General features: G+C 44.9%; 4 protein-coding genes across 7 annotated transcripts in view; 2 read left to right on the top strand and 2 right to left on the bottom strand.

Annotated features, from left to right (window-relative positions):
• Nucleotides 1–330: 330 nt before the first annotated feature.
• UBE2I (ubiquitin conjugating enzyme E2 I) lies at nt 331–6,660 on the top strand. 2 transcript variants are annotated; one of them, XM_082199414.1, is made up of 7 exons: nt 331–507; nt 1,143–1,221; nt 2,018–2,101; nt 2,790–2,862; nt 4,211–4,320; nt 5,280–5,359; nt 6,015–6,660. In XM_082199414.1, the coding sequence occupies exons 2-7, from the start codon at nt 1,156–1,158 to the stop codon at nt 6,076–6,078; spliced, it is 477 nt and encodes a 158-aa protein (XP_082055540.1). In that variant the 5' UTR covers nt 331–507; nt 1,143–1,155; the 3' UTR covers nt 6,079–6,660. The 2 variants fall into 2 exon arrangements, with proteins under 2 accessions (XP_082055540.1, XP_082055539.1); XM_082199413.1 differs by lacking the exon at nt 331–507 and adding an exon at nt 749–860.
• A 217-nt stretch (nt 6,661–6,877) lies between these two features.
• On the bottom strand, nt 6,878–12,153 carry TSR3 (TSR3 ribosome maturation factor). 3 transcript variants are annotated; one of them, XM_082199386.1, is made up of 6 exons: nt 11,698–12,153; nt 10,210–10,403; nt 9,386–9,559; nt 8,109–8,172; nt 7,794–7,972; nt 6,878–7,464 (listed from the first exon to the last, which is right to left on the bottom strand). In XM_082199386.1, exons 1-5 carry the CDS (start codon nt 12,129–12,131, stop codon nt 7,810–7,812), a joined length of 1,029 nt encoding a protein of 342 aa, XP_082055512.1. In that variant the 5' UTR covers nt 12,132–12,153; the 3' UTR covers nt 6,878–7,464; nt 7,794–7,809. The 3 variants fall into 3 exon arrangements, with proteins under 3 accessions (XP_082055512.1, XP_082055513.1, XP_082055511.1); XM_082199387.1 differs by having other exon boundaries at nt 6,878–7,128; XM_082199385.1 differs by lacking the exon at nt 6,878–7,464 and having other exon boundaries at nt 7,490–7,972.
• Nucleotides 12,154–12,198: 45 nt separating this feature from the next.
• Nucleotides 12,199–18,120, top strand: GNPTG (N-acetylglucosamine-1-phosphate transferase subunit gamma). The gene is made up of 11 exons (XM_082199388.1): nt 12,199–12,339; nt 12,575–12,626; nt 12,732–12,799; nt 12,972–13,026; nt 13,111–13,194; nt 13,761–13,854; nt 14,540–14,654; nt 15,119–15,201; nt 16,293–16,424; nt 16,830–16,911; nt 17,531–18,120. Exons 1-11 carry the CDS (start codon nt 12,234–12,236, stop codon nt 17,653–17,655), a joined length of 996 nt encoding a protein of 331 aa, XP_082055514.1. The 5' UTR covers nt 12,199–12,233; the 3' UTR covers nt 17,656–18,120.
• A 573-nt stretch (nt 18,121–18,693) lies between these two features.
• Nucleotides 18,694–20,968, bottom strand: part of IQGAP1 (IQ motif containing GTPase activating protein 1) — a 53,066-nt gene continuing 50,791 nt past the window's right edge. The window contains exon 38 of the mRNA XM_082199320.1: nt 18,694–19,024. Coding sequence (XP_082055446.1) covers nt 18,911–19,024 — 114 coding nt within the window. The 3' untranslated portion in view covers nt 18,694–18,910. The remainder of the gene's footprint in view (nt 19,025–20,968) is intronic.

The raw sequence follows: 20,968 nt of genomic DNA, 5'->3' as shown, positions 1-20,968 counted from the left end.
TTATTATCCTCCCCCATCTGTCAGGATTTCCCCGGTGTTCTCCACATGTGGCCCACTGTGGGGGCGGAGCTTCCCAGCCAAGCTCCAATGGGGAGGAAGGGGAGGGGCAGTCGAGCCCCATCCGGGTTCTCAGAGCGACTCCCGTCATCATGGCAACCAGCCCCACCCCCAGAGGTGGGATCACCGGCTGCCCAGCTCCGTGGATTGGCGGGGAATTTGCTCCGCCCCTGGGCGGAATCTACTTCTCTACCCGCGCAGAGTCGGCCTGCTCTGAGCTTCCAGGCCTGGCTGTGGCGCTGAAGTGCGCGCGCACCGCGCAGGCGCCGTTTGGCGGACGGGTCGCGCCGAGGGACAGGCTGCGTCGACGCGCTCCGCTTCCTGCGAGGGAAAGTCCAGGCTTGAGACAAAAGGGGGGGAGGCGAGTAGGGAACATCCGGGTCATTCGCCGCCGCCGCCGTCGCCTGAATCCGGGACACGCGCGGGAGCTGCTGCTGCGGCCGCTATACGGTGAGGCCTTTGGCGGGAGGACGCCTAGGAAGAGGCCGCGGGCAGGAGCGGGAAGCGGAGGAGGCGGTGGCGGCGGACTGGGCCTAGAGGCAGCGCTGAGGCGGAGAGGGAAACGCGCGGCGGAGGCCTCTCAGCCCGCGGAGCGGCCGCCTTCTCGGCCTCCTCCCGGGGCTCCCGCTGGTCCTTCAAGGTCAGGCCTGGCTGCTCGCGCTCCGCCTCCGGGGCGAGGAGAAGGCCGGGCCGGGCCCATAGCCGGGTTCCGCCGAGGCGGGGCTGGTTGCTCCGGGGCCGGGCCGGGCCTTCCTGCGGCGGCGGCGATGCTCCTAGGGCTCGCACGGGACTCCTAGGCCGCGGTACTTCTCCGACCTCCTCCCCCCGCCCGCCCGGTTGCTGGACTTGGGGAGGGAGGAGGCGGCGGCCGGCGGGAAGCAGCAGCGCCCGGGGAAGGGGGGAGAGGCTCAGGGTCCTGGGATCCTTCTTTCTCTTCCCCCTCCCTCTCCCGCCTCGTCGGGAAAGCTGACAGTTTCCGGGGCTGTGGTGGCAAAGTCGCCCCAAGACGGTTTTTTGCGGCCCATTAGGTGGCGGCGATGCGGAAAACTTCAGCTGCCCTGACTGGCATCTGTTTTGTCTTGCAGAAGGACCTTGAATATGTCGGGGATTGCGCTCAGCCGACTTGCGCAGGAGAGGAAAGCCTGGAGGAAGGACCACCCGTTTGTAAGTGGCAGCATCTCCCACTGTGAAGATGAAGAGGAGGAGAGTTTTGTTTCTAACATAACTCCAGCCCCTTTTAGGTGTTCCAACATTCCGAAAGAACCATTAGCTCAGCAGAGAGGCTTTTTCAAAAAATGAAATAGTTGATAATAAGTGAATAAGCACAGTACCTAATCTTGCATTAGTAAAAAGTATGTAGAATCTGTATTTAAATGCTAAATAGAAATAGCCACCAAGGAATAATATATACATTTTTTGAAGAGACACATTTTAAATGATTTTGTTTTTTAAAAAAGCTGCACATTGTAAACAAATGGTTTTCAAAGGCACCCTGAGTGCCTTTAATCAGGGCAAGTGCCTGTATTCTTTCCAAAATTATAAGCAGCTATTGGACACTATCAGTGGCTCACTAGAAACTGGCTAGTGGTGAGCCACAACCAATATTTTACACATTTCTGTTCTACAAAAAATAATAAACAAAGATGATCACTTAGCTATTGCATAAAAATGCACTTGATTTCTCTCTGAAATTCTAGTCTCTGAATGTCTTCAACATGCTGATAACACGGCCACAGTGAATCTGAAGTCCTAAACAGTGTAATATCCATTGTTGGCCATACTCAAAGTTGACCTAAGAGTACTGGGCTTAAGGTAGCCATGCCCATTAATTTAAATAGGCCTACTGTGAGTAGGACTGACATTGGAGGAGCACAAGGTTCTGTGACTATCCCTTTCACTAGCATACACTGTATGTTGTCATATCTCACATCATCGTCAGCTAACCTTTTAATTGTTTTAGGGTTTTGTAGCAGTACCAACAAAAAATCCAGATGGTACGATGAATCTCATGAATTGGGAATGTGCTATTCCAGGAAAGAAAGGGGTAAGGTTTTGGATGCCTACAAACATTACTGTTCTGTTCTTGGAAGATAGTATTTTATGTTTGGTCTATACTAGTTTAAGGGTACTTCTGTTATATCAAAATGATTTCTCCCATCCGTAAAAAAATACTTAGTTAAATGACTAAATGTCCATTCACGCCAAAATTACTGTTAACTGCAAAAAGGAATAATCAATCTGTGTCCTAGTTATTTCTCAGCTGGATGTTTGATTGGTCGTTCTGAAATGGTTTGCTGCTTGTCTCCTAATAAACTCTCAATGCAATGGAACTGAGTGGCCTGGGTGTCTCCATTGGAGAGCATGAAGATGCTTTTCAGAATTCTTGTCATTCTGCTCTTAACAGGAAAGTTTGTGTTGGCAAGACTGGAGTTGTATCTACTCAGTAACGGTAGAATAGGCTAAAAAGGCTTGTATGGAAAGAAATGTTAGCATGTTCTTAAAATGAGGGAGATTTAAAGCGGCTGTAAGAGAAGCAATATTTTAACCTGGTGTAAATCTTTCACAGTGGATTTGCAATACTTTGCTGCATTAGTTGTCTATCTTGAAGTATATATGTGTGTGTTTGTAGCTGCCTGATATTCTCATTATACACCTCTGGAGAGTATGCTAGCCTAGGCAGCTTGGTCCTAGATCACTCAATATTTCTAACCTATGCTATGCTCTCCTGACAGACACCATGGGAAGGAGGCTTATTTAAATTACGGATGCTTTTCAAGGATGATTATCCCTCCTCACCCCCAAAATGTAAGTGAGATTAACTCATATAAACTGCCTAGAAATATTTTTTGATTAAGCAGTATTTAAATCTTGCAAAGTAAACAAAATAATGAAAGACTTTCAGATTAAGGTTGTTAAATGATGTAGTGACCCTAGCAACACAATAGTTTGCCACCTGTGCTGTGAAATCCATTCCTTTCACAGGATGCTTTCAATAGTGGCCAGATCTAAAAGTACTTGAAGAAATGTATTATTTCTCTACCAGATTTCTTCGTTTTTGCCTGTACAAATATTAGGAGTCCCTGGAATAGGAGAACAAATTGTCCTGAACCACTGGAGCGCTGTCTTCATTATTTCCTTTGCCCCGTTTTGTCCTGAAATTGTTTGATTTCTTATGGATAGACGCTCTGGAAAGTGGCCCTCAAGTGACAAACAAAAGCTGTGTTGTTGTTTCACAGTTTCTGGTGTCCCCATGGATCCTTAGATGTTAGGCTGCTCCAAGTTTGCTGCTCTTAATAGTTTTTTTCTTTTTAACATTGTTAATAACTGCCTCGAATGACCTTTTGTGCAACAGGTAGAAAAATTTTGTAATAATATTTTAATATTTTCCCTTTTGGTTTAAAACGAGGATAAAGAGATGAATTTTTAAAGTTTATTTCTACTGATACTTGTTTTTTATGATTGCCCCCCCCCCCGGTGTATTTCACTGTTTCTATTTTAGTTGTAAGCTGCCTTGAATCCCTGTGATAGAAAAAGGCGGTATATAAATAAACATAATAGTAGTGGTATATAACTTTCTAGGCTTCATTGCCTGTTGCCCTTATTTGAATTCACTGTTTTCTTTATTTCCTTGAATGTTTCACTTGGTCTTGTTAAGAATGCATCCAGAGGACATATTTTCCCCTCACTTGCTCTCCACTCCCTCCACTTTAAGTGTGTGTGTGTGTGTGTGTGTGTGCGCACGCGCATGCCTTTCTCCTAAGCTACAGTTCTTCAAATTGTAGGTGGTGGTGACAGCAACAGCTGTTCTCAGACAGCATCCCCTGAATGAGAGTGATGAGCAGTGTGTTGATTGGTTGATCCAAGTGTGATTGTTCCAAATAAATTTACTTGAGGCTCCTTTGATTCAGCAAGGGATTGATTCAGCTTTCTGCCTAAGAGCAGCAGAAGCCCAGCAGATGTATCCCAGTAGGATTTTCTCACCCAGGTTTTTAAGCGCAAATCACCCTCTTCCCTTGCAGCCTGGGAAAGCGCAAGTTGTGTGATGGCAAAAAGTTTTTTTTTCTCCTACAGTGGAGTAGTCACATGATGACAGATGAAGCCTTTCCACATAATTGCTTGGGTTTATGTCTGAACTAGGTCTTCTCTTGTGCAGGCAAATTTGAGCCACCCTTATTTCATCCAAATGTGTACCCTTCAGGCACTGTGTGTCTGTCCATCCTAGAAGAGGATAAGGATTGGAGGCCTGCAATCACAATTAAACAGGTATGCATATTTCTCTACACAAAAAACGAGCTACAGGAGGCTGGGATAGACACTTCCCTGGGTGGGTTTAAATTGAGCCAAGTGCCCCTTTTCTTGACAAAAATTACAGAAATGCAGGAAGCTAGTATTACCTGCTCTGAATGGCAGTCTATCTCCAGGCAGATAATTCTTCCCTCACCTACTGTGCATTTCTTGTACCTGGAGATTAAGCCTGAGACCTTCTGCATCCAAAGCATATATCTTACCTGGAAATTAAGTGGTTTCCAGCTGCAATGCTTTAAGAGACATGAAAAAAAAGGTTTATAAATGGGTAAAAGCTTAATGGTAAGGATTTGCTGAACTAACGAAGTGGAATACAGAAAAGGGAGGTATGAGGAGGTCCGGGGAAATAAGTGTAAGAAAAATATGCAACGGAAAATTAAGGTGTTTTTAACTGTTTTTATTTTGTATTTTTTCTTGTATTTTTTCATTTTTACTGTAATATCTTAAAAAAAATAATAAATATCTTATAAAAAAACAAAGCATATATCTTACCAGTGAACAGTGCTCCCTGGCAGCTGTTGATTCACATAGTTCCTGAGCAAACATGCATACTGAGTGGCGGAAGTAGTTAACTCATCTGGTTGCAGTTAACCTGGGAGTCTTGCTGCCTTGAAACATAGCCCAAAACCTCTGCTTATGTGGCCATCATACTTTTTGCTCTAGAGAATATATAACTGCTATGGGAAGCAAGACTGTTTTGAGTGGAATTTCTGTCTTTATTTTTAGAGAGCACTGAATAACTAAGCTAAATAAAGAATTTGATTTAAAATAAAAATGGTTTAGTATATATTTGATTCAAATTCATTGTGGCCACACAGAGAGCTTCTCATGTTTCAACTGCATTTTCTCATGCAGACTAAAATCTGTTTTATAGCAATACTTGCGTGAAGGGTGTTTCTTTTCTTCTGTGCTCATAGATCTTGTTAGGAATCCAAGAACTCCTAAATGAACCAAATATTCAGGACCCAGCTCAAGCAGAGGCTTACACAATTTACTGGTGAGTAGACTTCACCTGCTCTGATGTGATACCCCTTGACAATTGCAGTCACAGTAGACTGGTGCTTCCTCTCAAAAGACAGAACCAAATATCCACCATGTCTCTTTCCCTGTCAATCATAGTAGGTAAGCATTTGTGTAACACTTTGGGGCTAAACTAGACAAAAATGCAGGGTTTTAAAAATGCAGGAGGCAGCTGCTTCAGAAGTTGGAGTGAATCGCTGCCCTTCCTCCAAAATTGTTTGTGGTAGGAAGGAGCTGTTGGCACCAGTGAGGCTTCTGTGCAAGTTGGTAGAGCATGAGACACTCAATCGCAGAGTTGTGGGTTTGAGCCCCATGTTGGGCAAAAGATTTCTGCATTGCAGGGGACTGGATTAGATGACCCTCATGGTCACTTCCAACCTTGCAATTCTTCAATTCTGTGAAGTGCTTCACCTATGTTAACCATGTTGCTTGTAAAAATGACACCTTCCTAATTCATATCCATACCCCTTTCCATCTCCAGTCAGCAACTCCTGGGAGATCTGTTAGATCCCAGTGTTCTGAATATTCTGCATGTGGGGTCTTCAGTGTTTGATTATCTCAAGCTATGGGCTTGATACAGAATGCCTCATGCAGAGAGATCTTTAAAAGTCAAGTCACCTTTCTCTTTTTAGCCAAAACAGAGTGGAATATGAAAAGAGGGTTCGAGCACAAGCCAAGAAGTTTGCACCATCATAAGCTCCTGTCATCCAGCATCTTAAAGGAAGGGATTAATTGGCAAGAACTTGTTTACAAAACTTTTGCAAATCTATTGTCACTATGTACAATTAATAGTCACTTAGGGGAGGGGATTGTATGTGTGCCATTTTCCATATTCGCCACTTGTATACAGTTCTAAATTTGCTGAATTGCCCCCCGTTTTTTCATACAGGGTCTCTTCCTTCAGTCTTTTGTATTTTTGATTGTTATGTAAAACTTGCTTTTATTTTAATATTGATGTCAGTATTTCAACTGCTGTAAAACTATAAACTTTTATACTTCTATAAATTCACTAGTATCTCTAGTTTCTTTGCTTTCTGATGCAGGCATGCTTTAAACTGTTTAGAAGTATATTTTGCCTCTACTTGGCTGTAAGAAGAAAAGAAAAAAACATGCCCTCCACCCCCTTTTTTGATTTCTACCAATAATAAATTAGGTTGTTGTTGCTTAAAAGCCTCCAGATCCAAAGTCAGCCAGCATCTTGATTCTGCATCACTTCCTTTGTGTTTATGGCGTTTTGTCTGTGTTGCTGTTTAGAGTAAATAAACTTGTTTCTATAAAGCTTTTTTGTCTCACTTTCTTCCTTTAATATACTTGTCACTTTTGGAGTGACCTCTCTTGCAGGCATTCAATAGCTTTGGGAGAGATATGCCATGGTCATTCCAGGCAGGAGTTAAAAAAAATCTGTGTGAGATCTTGAAAAGCCACCGGTAGTTAGTTCCATAGCGCATCATTTGGCTGCTTGGCTTAATAGGATGAAAGGACAAACTAACCAAAGTTTGGTACATTAGTGTTTATTCCACTCCCATGAATATACATGTTGGGGGCAGGGGTATGCTTTTCAACATTGCCATATAAGGATTTCCTTCCTTCACATCAAAGCATCCTTTTAGCTGGACAATAGAGGTTGAAAATGCATGTTTCAGACCCAGTAGCTTCATTATCCTGGTGATATTCTCATTGGCTACTGTCCCACAACCCACTGGTGACCTAAGGAAGCTTAGAGTGCAGTTTCATCTTTCCTCTTGCCTGCAAAGTGAGGAATTTTTTTTGCATCAAGGCACAAGTGACACAGGTTAAATGCTGCAATGGGCTTGGGGTGCTTTTGTAACACTGCAATTTCAGCCACCTTTGTTTTGCTACCATCTGATCCCCCAGAGGCAGCTCATTAGCCCCTGTTGAAAGCTACACTGGAGGGGGGGGTGTGGAGTCCAGCCTTGCTCCAGCAAGGTAGTCCCTTGTGTTCTTCACCCTCAGCAGTATAAGAAGGGTCAGGGTGCCTGCCCATCTCAGCTGGAGCTTCTCATTCAGCATCTGCATTCCCAGCCACCAGGCCACAGCCTCTCTTGGGTATCAGGAGAGGTACTGCATTGAGAGGTGGAGGCGTTACTTTCAGGGAACCTCTCCCAGTTTATTTCCTTCCAACATCACAACATAGTCTGCTAGTAGAAACTAGCTGAAATGGTGATTTAAAAGCGTGCCACAGTTGCAGCATATGGCCACTACAACAGAAGAGAGACGGTGAGGCCCCATTTGCTAGCAGTAAGTCGGGACTGCTATCGACAGAAGGTTCTCAACCAACTTTGTATATATTCTTAACCCACTGGGGTCACCAGAGCAGAGTGCAGTCAAGCCCAATCCTAGACAGGCTTTATTTAAAAGCAAACCCCATCACTGAGTTCAATGGGACTTACTTCCTTGTAAGAATGCTCAGGATTGGAACCTTGGTTTATTTTTAGTTTTCTCCCACACAGCTGGCTTGCTGTGTGCAGCACATGTTGCATTCAGGTCCTCTGAGCTGCTACTCTTTCCAGCATCATCCTCATCCTCATCAGATGTTTCTTCATCGGAACTTTCATCACCAGCAGTTATTCTATGAACAGAGATCAGTGATCAAGAAGGAAAAGGAAAATGAGACACTACTGCTATGTCAACTCAGAAGTAAGCCCCACTAAATTCAATGGACTTGTTCCCTGGTGGGTTTAGGATTGCAAACCTGAAGCTCTTACCCTGAAGCTCTGGCAGGCCTGTTGGGATTAAAAAATTCTTTTCCAGAGTCAATATCAAAGGGGTCTGTGGAGAGAAAAAAGCAGAATGGTAAGCTATTGTTCCAAGTTTTTTCTTCTTCTCTAGAACCATATGTATGCAGTTACATCCCATCTTTCAGAATGCAAATCATTCCAAGATGACTTAAAAGTAAAATCAATATGCAATAATTTACCAGTACAATGCCAATAATAATTGCCACAGGCAGTTGATGGTAGATAACTTGGGAGTGTGGGGTTGGTTTGTTAGTCCAGCTGGTGTAGTAGTCATTGAAGGCAGGGGAGATGGGCAGAGACTTTAGTCTATATTGACAATAATTACTGCATCAAGGAAACCAGTATCACTGGCTGACAGTGAGCTACTAGGCCTAACTCAAGGTGTTAGTGTTGCCATGACAAAGCTCTAAATGTTGAGTTGAGGTGATTTAATACTTGAATTTCACTTTTCCAACAACAAATATTGAACCATTGTTTTCTGATTACATTGAGGGGGTTTGTGGGATTTTGGAGCAGTATTTTGTAGATACCAGCCCTTTGCTGTTAGGAGGTTTTTGAAGGTTGTCAAGGGCCCAGTCGCTGCTTATTTTACTACAGGATTCTTTAAAAGGGCATGTACTTGGTGGTGTGTTAGCCCAGGGCATTTCGGTGCCCCCTAGTTTGTCTTGTATTTCTTGTGTTGATATGGGTTTGTTATTTTTGTAGAAGTCTGCTAGGCGGTATAAGCCTTTGGCTTGCCAGGTTTTTATCTAGAGGTTTTGTGCTGCGTGGTGCAATAGTGGTGGGGTGTGCCAGGGGGATTAGTGGGGATGGGGTTGAGGACAGTTTACCTGCTTCTTCCTTCCATGCTTTAAGCATGGTCTGTGTGAACCTGTTTAGTGTGGTGGGGATTTTCCTTAGTTTTTTGGGGAGGAATGGGTAAGCTGTGGTGGAGGTATTTTCAATTATGTCTCTCTCCAGGTGTACTCATTTTGTCTTGTCTTCTAGAATGTATGGAATTATGTGGGACACTTGGTTGGTGATGTAGTATAGTTCTATGCTGGGGATTCCCCATGCTCCTAGGGGGCACCCAAGTTATGTGGCTGACTGATCCCATATGTTCATCCCAGAAGAATGGAGCAGCTTTCTGACTGAGCACCACTTGATTTCCTGACCATGGAGGTGCAGGGTAGACAAGGGCAATGTCAAGGCATTGTTTAAGAAGACTCAAAGGTCCTCAGAAGTAAAAATCAGTAGGTTCTTACCTATTTCTTCTTTTTCTTTTTCTTGGGCATGAGCCAGAAACTCTTGTTCAACTTTCAGTACTTCCTCTTCACAATTACAGGCTGCATATTTCTCCAGGAGGTCTTTATTCAAATCAAGGAACACTTTTCCCCATTTAAATTTTTGTAAGAGGATTATGGCAAGATCAGAGAATCCTAAAATAAAGACAAGAAAGTCTGCATTTTAAAAAAAATTACAAGGTACTTTGCAGGCAAAGAAGCTGTCCAGCCTCATACCTCCTAGTTGCTGGTGACATTGTGAAATAAGTTTTTATCTATCTATCTATCTATCTATCAGTATCTATCTATCAGACTTCATTGGCATAAAAAGTGCATTGTATACATGGATCAAAATACAACACAGTTAATGAAACATATTAAGAGGTACTTTAGGATAAAACTGTCCAGACCAGACATTGTGAGGTACGTTAAGACCTATGGTGACAATTTTATAGCATCACTCAGAAATCTTGCCACATTCTCCAATTAATCAGTTAGTTGGGACAGAGGCAGGTAGCTCAAAATAAAGACAGAAGTCGCTATTAAAAAGTAATTGAGCAATGTGTACATTCGCATACACCTTGCTGTAAGCCTAGCAGTGCTCAAAAGAAGGGAGGGAATGTGGAGAGAACAGACCCCAGATTCCTCAGCAGATCCCACAGACCCACAGAACATTTTCAAACTTGTCCCAGTCATCAAGGAAATATGTTTGACACTAAGGCGTGGCTGCACACAGACAGGCATGTGTTCATACAGTCCACTTTACAGCAAAGAATTAGACCTACAAGCTTTTCTTCCAGCCTCACCCACAATGTAGAAAGTAGCTGCAAATGCTTCCACACAGGAGAGTTTGCATGGCCGGCCGTAGTTCACTGGATTTGCAGCCACCAGAAAGGGCAGCAGGCGGAGATGGCTTCCCTTCATCTTGGCAAATGGCGTCTCATCCAGCTTTGCCCAAGAGCAGTCAATCACCGCAATTCCATTCTGAGCCACAATCTGTCTAAAAACACAGCAACAGCAATTTCAAACCAGGATGTTGCTGGTTTCTCACCCCATTGGAGCTGCTTTGGGATCCACTTAGGATAGCAGATGTGAGTTGCTCAAGACCACCAAGTCAGACTTCTCATGCGAAGACACTGGATGTGGCCAAATCTGAACAAATCTGAATAACCAAGGACTCAGCAACGTTACATCGATCCTAAGGTGTGAAGTTTCATCAGCTCACTAGCTTGTGGAAGCATCCACTTGAACACAGCCCCAAAAGAACACTGGCTGGGAACGCACCTCAACCCTGAAGTATCAGTCTTACAGGCTCCACATACTGGCCCTACACATGAGCACTAAGAAGAAAGCAGCCCTGTAGCTGGACCAGCCTGTTCTTACAGATGCCTGAGGGAAGCCTGCAAGCAGGGCATGAACACAGCACTCATTCAGAGACAGCAATAGAGGCAGAACAAAACAATTATGGCTAGAAGCCACTGATAGGCTTGTCATGAATCTGTCTAATCCTCAGTGAAATTCATTCAAGTTGATGGCGATCACTGCCTCTCAGTGAGCAAATTCCAGAGTTTATTACCAGCTGTGTGAAGAGCTGCTTTATTTTGTCTGCCCAACATTACCGTTGAGTGGCCCTGAGTATAGTATAGCATGATGAAAGGTCCTGCCTTTTCCCCTCAAACGGGCAGAAACCCTCCTCCTGTCTTTGCTAGCTACCCCTTTCCTCTAGATGCCTGTAAATACAATCTGGCAAGTATCTAAAAAGGAAGTAAGGGCTTGACCTTTATTGATATTAATACATGTTCCATATTTTCTTTTAACACTATCAATATGCGTAAGAGATTCAGGAACTAAGTATTTACCATCTCAAAGGAATGGCCAGGCTATCCAGAAAAGGCAATCATATAAAGCATTATCAGGTATCCTGGCTGACAGGAGAGAAGCAACACACACAACAAATTTATGCGGGGGACCACCTCTTTCTGTGATGTATGTATGATGTTTTGGGGGGTGGTCTTGAGCTACAGGGTAGGCTATTTCAAAAGTCTATATAACTGCTTGCACACAAATGTTCTGGGTTGCTCCTCGCTCCTGAATGTGTTGAGTGAGCACCCTGTTGCAACAGTTCAATAAAGATCCGGCTTACTAGCTGCTTTGCTTCTCAATATTCTCTGTTATTTTCTCCTACCGATAGAGAACCTACATAAGGACTCTCTACGGGCTCTTGGATACCCCATAAGGGAAAAGGGAGCAGATTTTCCTTCTAACACCTTCCTAGCTCCGCCGGCCCCGCTCACCTGTCTGCGGGGGAGACGAAGCGGGTGGCGGCGGGGCTGAGGATGACGCCTCCGAAGCGCTGCCCCAGGCGCAGCGTCCGCACCAGCCCCTTCCTCGCCAGCCGCCGCCCCGTGCAGCGCCGCGGGTCGCAGTGGCCCAAGTCCCACATGGCCAGCGGGGGAGAAGGCGATGCCCGGACCTCGCCGCATCCCCGGACGCTGCCGCTACCCGGCTCCGGCTCGGCCGACGACGGCGAGGACGACCCCGCCGCCGCGCCCTTGACGGGGGAGGAGGAAGAGTGGCCGCGGAGCGGGTCCCCGCCCGAGATGGGGCCGGAGTCGCCGCCGGGGCCTTCCTCATCCTCCGCCTCCGCGAAGGCCTCGAGAGGGGGTCCCGGCCGGGGCTGCCGCTGCCGCTGCCGCCGTTGCTGCTGCTGCTGCCGCTTCCGCCCCATCTCCTCGTGTACCAAGGGGAGAAGAGGCGGGTAGAGCGGCTCCCTGGCGCCCCGGAAGAGCAACCCCTGCAGGCGCTTCCGGGTCTCGCCGGAGAAACGAAGATGGCGGCCTCTGCTGGCAGTGCAAGGAGGAAGCTGGAGGAGGAAGGGACGAGGGTCGGGATGGGCGCGACGGCGTTGCTGCTGCTGCTGCTCCCTCTGATGGGAGGTAGGGAGGCGCCCCCCCCAGCCCCTCAACCGCCCCTATTCACCCTCCCCTCCATAGCTGTCAACCTTCAGATTTGAAAATAAGGGATCAGCAGCCTCACCTGTCCCGGGGACAGCCTGCGGAATATCTAACGACCCGGGATAGCAGCGGGAAGCAGCAGGAAACGGCACTGGAATAAGGGAGTTTCCCGCAAAAAAAGGGAAGGTTGACAGCTGTGCTCCCCTCTCTTTTCCAGAACTGGCCGCTGGCGGGAAGATGAAAGTCGTGGAGGAGCCCAACAGCTTCGGGTGAGCGCTTGAGACCCTTCCCCGCCCTGTCCCCCAAATGGGCGCCACCCCACCATGAGCGCCCCTGAGGACTTCTCTTCCTCTCCTTGCTTCCTTCCCCACCAGGCTCAACAACCCCTTCCTGCCTCCGTCAAACCGCCTCCAGCCCAAAGCGTCTCCTTCCCCCGTGGCGGGTAAGTGGCTAGGCTGGGGCAGGGCAGGTGCGGAAGCAGGCAAGAGCCGCAGGGCTCCACAGCCAGAGCTCCAGAGGGAGAGAGGAGAGCCCTTTGAAGAGGATCCTCCGCCTTCCTCTCCCTGTTGCCTATGGGCTGCCTTTATGAGCGAGCCTCCTTGTTTCTTTCCTAGGACCGGCACATCTTTTTAGGCTGGCGGGCAAGTGCTTCAGTTATATCGAATCCATGTGAGTATCTCGTTGGCATGTCAAATAGTGAAACTCTGTACATTGTAATAAAAGACAAACATTCAAAATGCTTTCAATATTTAGGTACAAGTATGAGTTCTGCCCATTCCATAATGTCACCCAGCATGAGCAGACTTTCCGGTGGAATGCCTACAGTGGAATTCTCGGGTAAGCAGCTTCTGACATTTGTTCCAATATTTGTTTGTTATTGACTATTTAAAAGCTAGTATTCTAGGATCAAAAAACTGCCTGGTTTAACAGGAGAGTTAAAAGCAGCACCTTCAAATTCACTCACATTTGTGGCCCGTGCTAGTATACAGTTGAAAACTAGATTTCTACAGTTTTGCCCACCCCAAGGATTCAAACCTTCAGAACTGCAGTATAAGTTATTACAGGGCTTAAGTCCTAGCACACAGTGCCCTTACTGTGCCTGTATTAGTCTTAAGCTGGTGCTTTCATGAAATAAATTAAGTGACTGGGTATTACTTATCCTGCAGTCGCCTAGCTGCTTAACTGCCCTGTTAGATTGACACTTTTGTTTCTGGGGAACAGATGCTTCATAGCCTGAGACAAAACAGAACCCTGCAGGCTGCATGTCAGAGTAGACTGTCAGCACCACTTTATAGAAAAGGCCATTAACTACTGATACCATGATTGATGGCATCAAATTCCACTTTTCCCTTTGAGGTTTTCTTAAAAAACAGATTTTTTTAACCTGTTTACTTTCTTTCTAGAATCTGGCATGAATGGGAAATTGAAAACAATACATTTGTTGGTATGTGGATGAGAGATGGAGATTCGTGTGAAACCAGGAACCGACAAACAAAGGTAAGCAGTAAGGATGTACTAAAGAACAAAAATACCTTTTGGCCATCTACAAGTTTTGAAAGTGTTCCTTGCTTTCATCACAACACTTGTAAAAAGGGGAGGGGAGCAGACAGGCTTTGCACAGGAGAAGAATTTTGTTCTTCATTGGGCTATTTCACCGCCAAGGAATGGTATCTGAGACATTTTTCTTTACAAAGCACTCAGGTAATACTGTAAGTTTCTCCTAACAGTCTGATTGTATGCTTGCCTACAGCAAGGTAAGCTACGTGATGTTCCTTGTCTTTGGGAAGAAACAGGACTACAGTGGTACCTCTGGATGCAAACGGGATCTGTTCCAGATCCCTGTTCGCATCCTTAGTAGAATGCAACCCGCGACTGCATGGGTCGCGATTCACAACTTCTGTGCATGCACATGACATCATGTTGAACGTCTGCGCATACGCAAGCGGCAAAACCCAGAAGTAACACGTTCTGTTATTTCCGGGTCGCCGCAGAGTGTAACCTGAAAACACTCAACCTGAAGCGACTTCAACCCAAGGTATGACTACTTGGTGCTGTTAAATCTCATGACAGTGCTTGATGCTCACTGACTACGCCAGCAAATGATCCAGGGTGAAATGGGATTTGACTTAATATGAAGCCAGCAATGGCTTTTTTCACTTGTTCTCACTTCTCTGCTTTTCAGGTTCTTCTTGTCTGTGGAAAGAACAACAAACTGGCTCACGTGTCTGAACCAAGCACTTGTGTTTATTCTCTTACATTTGAAACTCCATTAGTTTGCCACCCACATTCTCTCTTAGGTAGGTTAAATACCTCAATTTCTGGGTGAGTGCCGGGAGGCACTGCAGTGATGCTAGCTTTTACTGCAAAAGGCCCTTTCACCAGAGTTCCCATCACCAAGGTTCCACTTTTGTGGTGCAGAGAAAAGCAAAGAGTGATGGAGCCTCATGATGCCTCCTTTGATTTCTAAGATGTGCCTTCTCTGGCCAGATTTTCAATATTGCTGCTGCAGTGCATGGCTGGCTGCAAAGATGATGGTGGTCGTTTTCATTTTCATCATCTATATATTTGGGAAGTTGTTTGCCTGCTCATTATGTATTTGGGCACCTCTTAAGATATTGTAATGAAATTTTGTATGATCATTCCTTAAAGAAAGGGGAGGTTTCTGTCTATGTTTAGACAATGTTGTATGCAATTTTGAATCAAGATGGTGGACTGAAACCTTCCAAAGGGTGGTGCACTGATTTTCCTTTTCTCTTTACAGTCTATCCAGCTTTGCCTGAAACCCTCCGGAGGAAGTGGGATGAAGTGGAACAGTTGCTTTATGCTGAGCTAATCACAAAACAGGTTTGCTTCTTTTCTTTGTTACATCTCTGTCCTACCTTGCTTCTGTAGAACCCCGAGAGGCACACGCAGCTATCACAGGGAGCCTCCCTTCCAGGCACACTCCAGGCCCAGCTCAGCTCAGCTCAGCTTAGGCCTTCATTCAGTGCTGCTACATTCAAAGTCTTGCCCTAGCTGTTCCCTAATTAGGGTGTGAAGGCTGCTCAGAGGAAAGGCTTTAAGGTACCTCTTCCGTATTTAACCTTGCAGTTTGTATATAGCACAGTAGGTGGGTGGAATAAAGCAATGACATAGCTTCCCCTCAAAATTGACTGAGATTGATTTATAGATTCTCTCTTTAAAAACAACTTGGTTTTAAATAATAATTCAATTTAATATATAGCCGATCCTGTAGCCTGTACTTCTAATCTCTTAAAACTGAATGTTGGTAATCTATCAAGTGCACTGGAGGATGATTCTAATAATGGACTGGAAAAAGTCCTGGACTGGCAGATAGACATGTAATATACCTGGAACTATTAAAGCTTTTTGAGGGAAAATGCTTTTTCTGGGTGGTTTGTTTTGTCTTATCTTGGGGAACAGATTTGGTTTTTTATAAACCCTCTTTCATATAGTATTCCAAGGCTTTTTAATAACGGAAATGAACAGTAACTACAGAAACAATTTAAAAATATTAGCATTCCAGTAAAAATCTACAAAAGCAAGGGGGGGGGAGAATGCAATAAAATCATAGTTTCAACCTCTGGAAGGCAGTATAAAAGCAAAAAATAAAAGTAACCTAAAAGTCTGGTGGGTAGCATGGTCCAGATGTGTTGCTGTATTCAAGTTGTGCAAAGTTGCTACTTAATTGTAAACCAAAATGTTTTCATTATTAGAGTAACTACTTGAGTGTACATGTGTTCAGGAAATACGTGGATTTCAAATGGGATATTTGATTTTCATAAATGTATTTTACCCAAGTCATTAAAATTCAGCTGACCAGTGCTGAAACGCTGGCTCCCAGTTCTGAGGCCAGGCTCCTGGAAAACAGGTAGAAAAGCAAATAGCAATTGGGAGGGTAAAAATAAGGCTTTATTTGATATTTTGTTTTCTAGGGATACAAGAAACGGTTGAAAGAGATATTTGAAGAAGCAGGCTTTTTTAAATTAACTGGAGAGAAAGTGAGTGAGGGAAAGAATACAAAGCCTCAACACCTGGAATTTGATTCACTGGAAAAGTGCAATAAGGTACAGAAATTGGTGCCTGGGATGCTAGGCTGGTGCATTGTGGCTGTTGTTTATCATTCTGCATTCTTCTTCCTGTGCTGTTTCAGTGACTTGGTCTATTAAAAAAATAGGCATAGACTGAGTGGGAGGTGTGTTAGAAGTTGCTGGAATGAATAGCATCAGTGAACGTTGCCCAGTGCTTAAAAGTGCTATGGATGCGGGTAAAGAGTGGCAAGGCCCCGACTGGGTTTCAAGCCTGCTATTAGAGTGACTCTTCCAGACATAATCATTATCTTGATGACATAAAGGGCATCTGCTTTGCTTTTGTTTTCATGGCTTCTCTATTTGGGCATTTTGTAATTTTTGAACTTTTATGTTAAATTGTTACTTGTACTTGTGGATAACCATTGCCCTCTTATTTTCTAGGAGTACAAAGAACTTTCTAAAGATCTGAAGCGGCTTACAGATTTACTTACTCAACATGGAATTTCATATGAAACAAGCCTGAGTAAGTTGAGCAAAATTATTTCCTCCTCCCCCCACACAACACTGATACAGTGGTACCTCAGGTTACAGACGCTTCAGGTTACAGACTCTGCTAACCCAGAAATAGTACCTCGGGTTAAGAACTTTGCTTCAGGATGAGAACAGAAATCGCACGGCGGCAGTGGGAGGCCCCATTAGCTAAAGTGGTGCTTCAGGTTAAGAACAGTTTCAGGTTAAGAACGGACCTCCAGAATGAATTAAGTTCTTAACCCGAGGTACCATGAATTGGCAGTCTTAGTTAACACTTATTTGGGAATAAGTCTTGTTGAACGTGGCAGGCCCAAACATTGGCAGTGGAGGGGAGGGGAGAATGAAGTAGAGGCAGTCTTTAACTTTAACTTGTTTTTACTCCTTCAGTAACATAACATGTATAGTTTATAACTTAGGCTTCAAGGTGGGTGAAGTGTTGAAAGGGCTTGAGGTGGGGAAAAGCCAGGTTCAGGGTAGGGGAAATGACAGAGCATCCTTCTGAATTCATCCCAGTCCTAGTATTAGTTCTTGGTTGGGTGGGAAAGCTGTAGCTGGCTTATGGGATCAATGGTCTGAGCTTGGTATAAAGTAATTAGCTTCTTATATTCTAGATGGAAACAGAGATGATAACCGTGCCACTCAGGCAGTTGTGACAGAAAAGCCAGCTCTTACTGTTGTTTCAAAGGCTGATTGGCACCTGCGTGGAGACACGGGAACATGGAACGACTCCCTCTAAGGAAAAATCCCCCTGGACAACTCGCTCAGCATTTGGGGTTTTCACAGCAATTAGAATTTAATCCACATTGTGTGGTTGTACTTGGGATATGGAACCTGTGACCCCTCAGATGAGGCTGGAGTATAGCTTCCATCTTTCAGCATAGGCCACGCTAACTGGACCTGAAGGGAACTGGGATTGAACAAGAAGCATATAGAATGTCACAAGTTTCCTATCCGTCTTCTGTACCCCACAGGGAAGAGCAGAAACTGTTAAATATAGGACAGTCTTTTCAGCAGGAGCCTCTGCTGCCAACTCAGGACTCTCTTTTGGAGTGAAGGCAAGTTGAAGCTGTGGCAGCCTTTTTGAGCTTTGTGTCTTATTGCTTCGTAACAGAGAATGCTGCAAGTGAGAGCAGCAGTCTTAAGTACTGTGTGGTGTCTTGGGCCAAAAGAGGATCCATCCAATAAATTCCAGTCCTTAGAATTTTATTTAACAAAAGTGCATAGAGACCACAGTATAGGCGGAGGGACCCAATACAGGATTTATCCCAAAGGAACATTACAAATGACCAGTCAGTGTTGCAGGCATGCACTATGAAGAAAACTTCAAGCAGAACTATCCCCCTATGCTTAATTTTACTCCTATTAATTCAGCAGGCCCCTCCACTGCTTTATGATATATTTTTGATTGTTTCTACTAGGCTGCTAAAGCAAGAAACAACGTACTTGATTTCTGCAACCGCTTTCATTCATTTCAGCGGGACACTGGGCACGGAGACTGCTGCTCCATAGGCCAGATCTGTTTATCCACCTTGACGAGGCTCAAAATTGCCCATCTTGCCTTCCTACCAAGAACCACCTACTTGATCACATGAGATGGCCCATGGCCAGAGCAGAAGTGCCTCCAGGTGCTGTCTTGGTGGTTTGGTCACCTTAGTAGCCACCATAATGCTACAGGAATATCAAACTACACTACAATAGATTGGGGGGGGGGGTAGAAGAGGAGGGAAAGTCCAAGACTTGGACTAAACACCCCCAAAGACAACAAACAAACCACTCAGGCTAATAATGGTTTAATTCTGGGTGTTGAGTACATGGGAAACAATATGCAGGAGGCGGTGCAGCCATACGTCAGGATGGGTGCAAAGATCTGGAACCAGCCGAAGTTGGCAATGTGGGAAGAGAGCTGCTCGTTTTGGGAGCCACTGGTGGGTGAAGCAGCTCACAGAAAGAAACTCATAGCTCCTTTTCCACAGACTTCCAAGTAACAAGAGTTACTTCCCATAGAACTTCTTGTTTAGGAGAAAAATGAGGAGATTGACATTCACTTTTGCTCGGTCAAACAACTTCATGACAGCCACACCTTCATACTGGAGCTGCAACAGATCCTGTGGGAGCCAGAGGAGGGGCGGGGAGAGAAAGAGAGAGAATAAATTCTCAGCTGCGCCTCCTAGGACACACCTGGTCAGCGTACAGAGGCTTGGCCTGTAGCGTTCATACATCTTGCCCAGTTTGGACCTCTGAGATGGGCAAATCATACCCAGCAGTCATTTCTCAAGTAACACATGCCATCATTTTTTTGTGATGCTCAGCAGAAGGGGAAGCTATCAAGCTGCTATAGTGAAGGGTTCTCTATTTTGCACAGGGTGGGAAGGAACCCTATTCCATGCATTGATACTTCTCCAAAACTGATTTCCTCACTGGTAAAAGCATGGATGCCATCCCTGTTGGACATTCTAATTTTGTTTTCAGTAATTTAAGTGCACATTTTTCTTTAATGCTGCCAAATAAGAAAAAAAAATGGTTTTCCCATGTAAGGATGTACACATGCCATTTTGCTGAAATAAATTATTCTGGAAATGCCTCTGCACTGACTCTTCAACTCATTTCCAAGAAATGAGGATGGAGCACACAGGAAGGACTGTGAATGTTGCATTTGGCAGCAGATGGAAAGAGAACAGCAAGCCATATTATGCCCCAGCAATTATACCCCAGCTGCTTGATGCTTGCATACTTTCTGATAGCAGGCTAAATAGAGAATAAGTTGGCAGTGAATAGATTAAGCTTTAGGAGTTATTTTTCCTATGCAAGTTATAAGCATTTGCACCGTCCACTTTGCTCCCCGCCCCCCATATGCTCCCTTAAGATTATTTCAGCACATTAAAAAAGCTCTAAGAACCAAATTGGGCAAAAAAGATGAAAATAATAACTAAACTCTTACTCCAATCTAGGATCAATAATTGATAATAGGACTATTCCTTAGAATCACTGCTGGAGATCTCTTTGCTCACTAATTAGGCCAAGAGGGAAAAAGAGGAGGAATGAACTATTTAAAAAAAATAAAAAATGCTATAGCTCAGGCACTGGGCATGGCAGGCCTGGAGGGTGGGAAGGAGGCCTCTGTGCCCTCCAGGAACAAGTCTGGAAGACACCATCTCCTGATCAAGGAGAAGCCTATTCTCAAACCGTTTTGCAATGTCCACCTGCATCGGGTGTGTGTGAAAAGGCATTTTTTCAGAAAACTGAAGCAGCCACAAAGCTGCTACATCATCTGGTGCAAACAGGCAACAAACCTCCCCACCACCACCCTCCCGGGGCGGGGGGAGTGGAGAGTCATTTTTAAAATCCATCTAGTTATGTAAAACTGCTAGCACATTTAAAAACATCTGTCTTTGATAAATATACCGTATTTTTCGCTCTATAACACGCACCTGACCATAACACGCACATCGTTTTTAGAGGAGGAAAACAAGGGAAAAAATATTCTGAATGAAACAGTGGACGTATCATTTTTGTGCTTCATGCTGTGGCCACAGACATGTGATCTGATGGTGAATTTGGGGTGACCCAATGCAAAAATCCTGAGAATCCCTGTGGATCCATGCTTTGTAACCACGACATGCTATGTGCTCTGATGGTGAATTTTGGCTGACCCAATGCAAAGATCCTGAGGATCCATGTGGACCCATACTTTTTAACCACGTTTTTGCACCATTGCAGCCCCAGGCAACAGTGGGTGCGTGGTTTTTTTTTTGGGGGGGGGACAGGCTGTAGTCATGGACATGCTATGTGCTCTGATGGGGAATTTTGGCTGACCCAATGCAAAGATCCTGAGGATCCATGTGGATCCATGCTTTGTAACCACGTTTTTGCACCATTGCAGCCCCAGGCAACAGTGGGTGCGTGATTTTTTTTTTTGGGGGGGGGACAGGCTGTAGCCATGGACATGCTATGTGCTCTGATGGTGAATTTTGGCTGACCCAATGCAAAGATCCTGAGGATCCATGTGGATCCATGCTTTGTAACCACGTTTTTGCACCATTGCAGCCCCA

Source organism: Podarcis vaucheri (genome assembly GCF_965113315.1).
Source record: "Podarcis vaucheri genome assembly, chromosome: 14".
Taxonomy (NCBI): Eukaryota; Metazoa; Chordata; class Lepidosauria; order Squamata; family Lacertidae; genus Podarcis; species Podarcis vaucheri.
The sequence above is the reverse complement of the archived record's forward strand: the minus strand, read 5'-3'. Positions and strand labels throughout refer to the sequence as shown.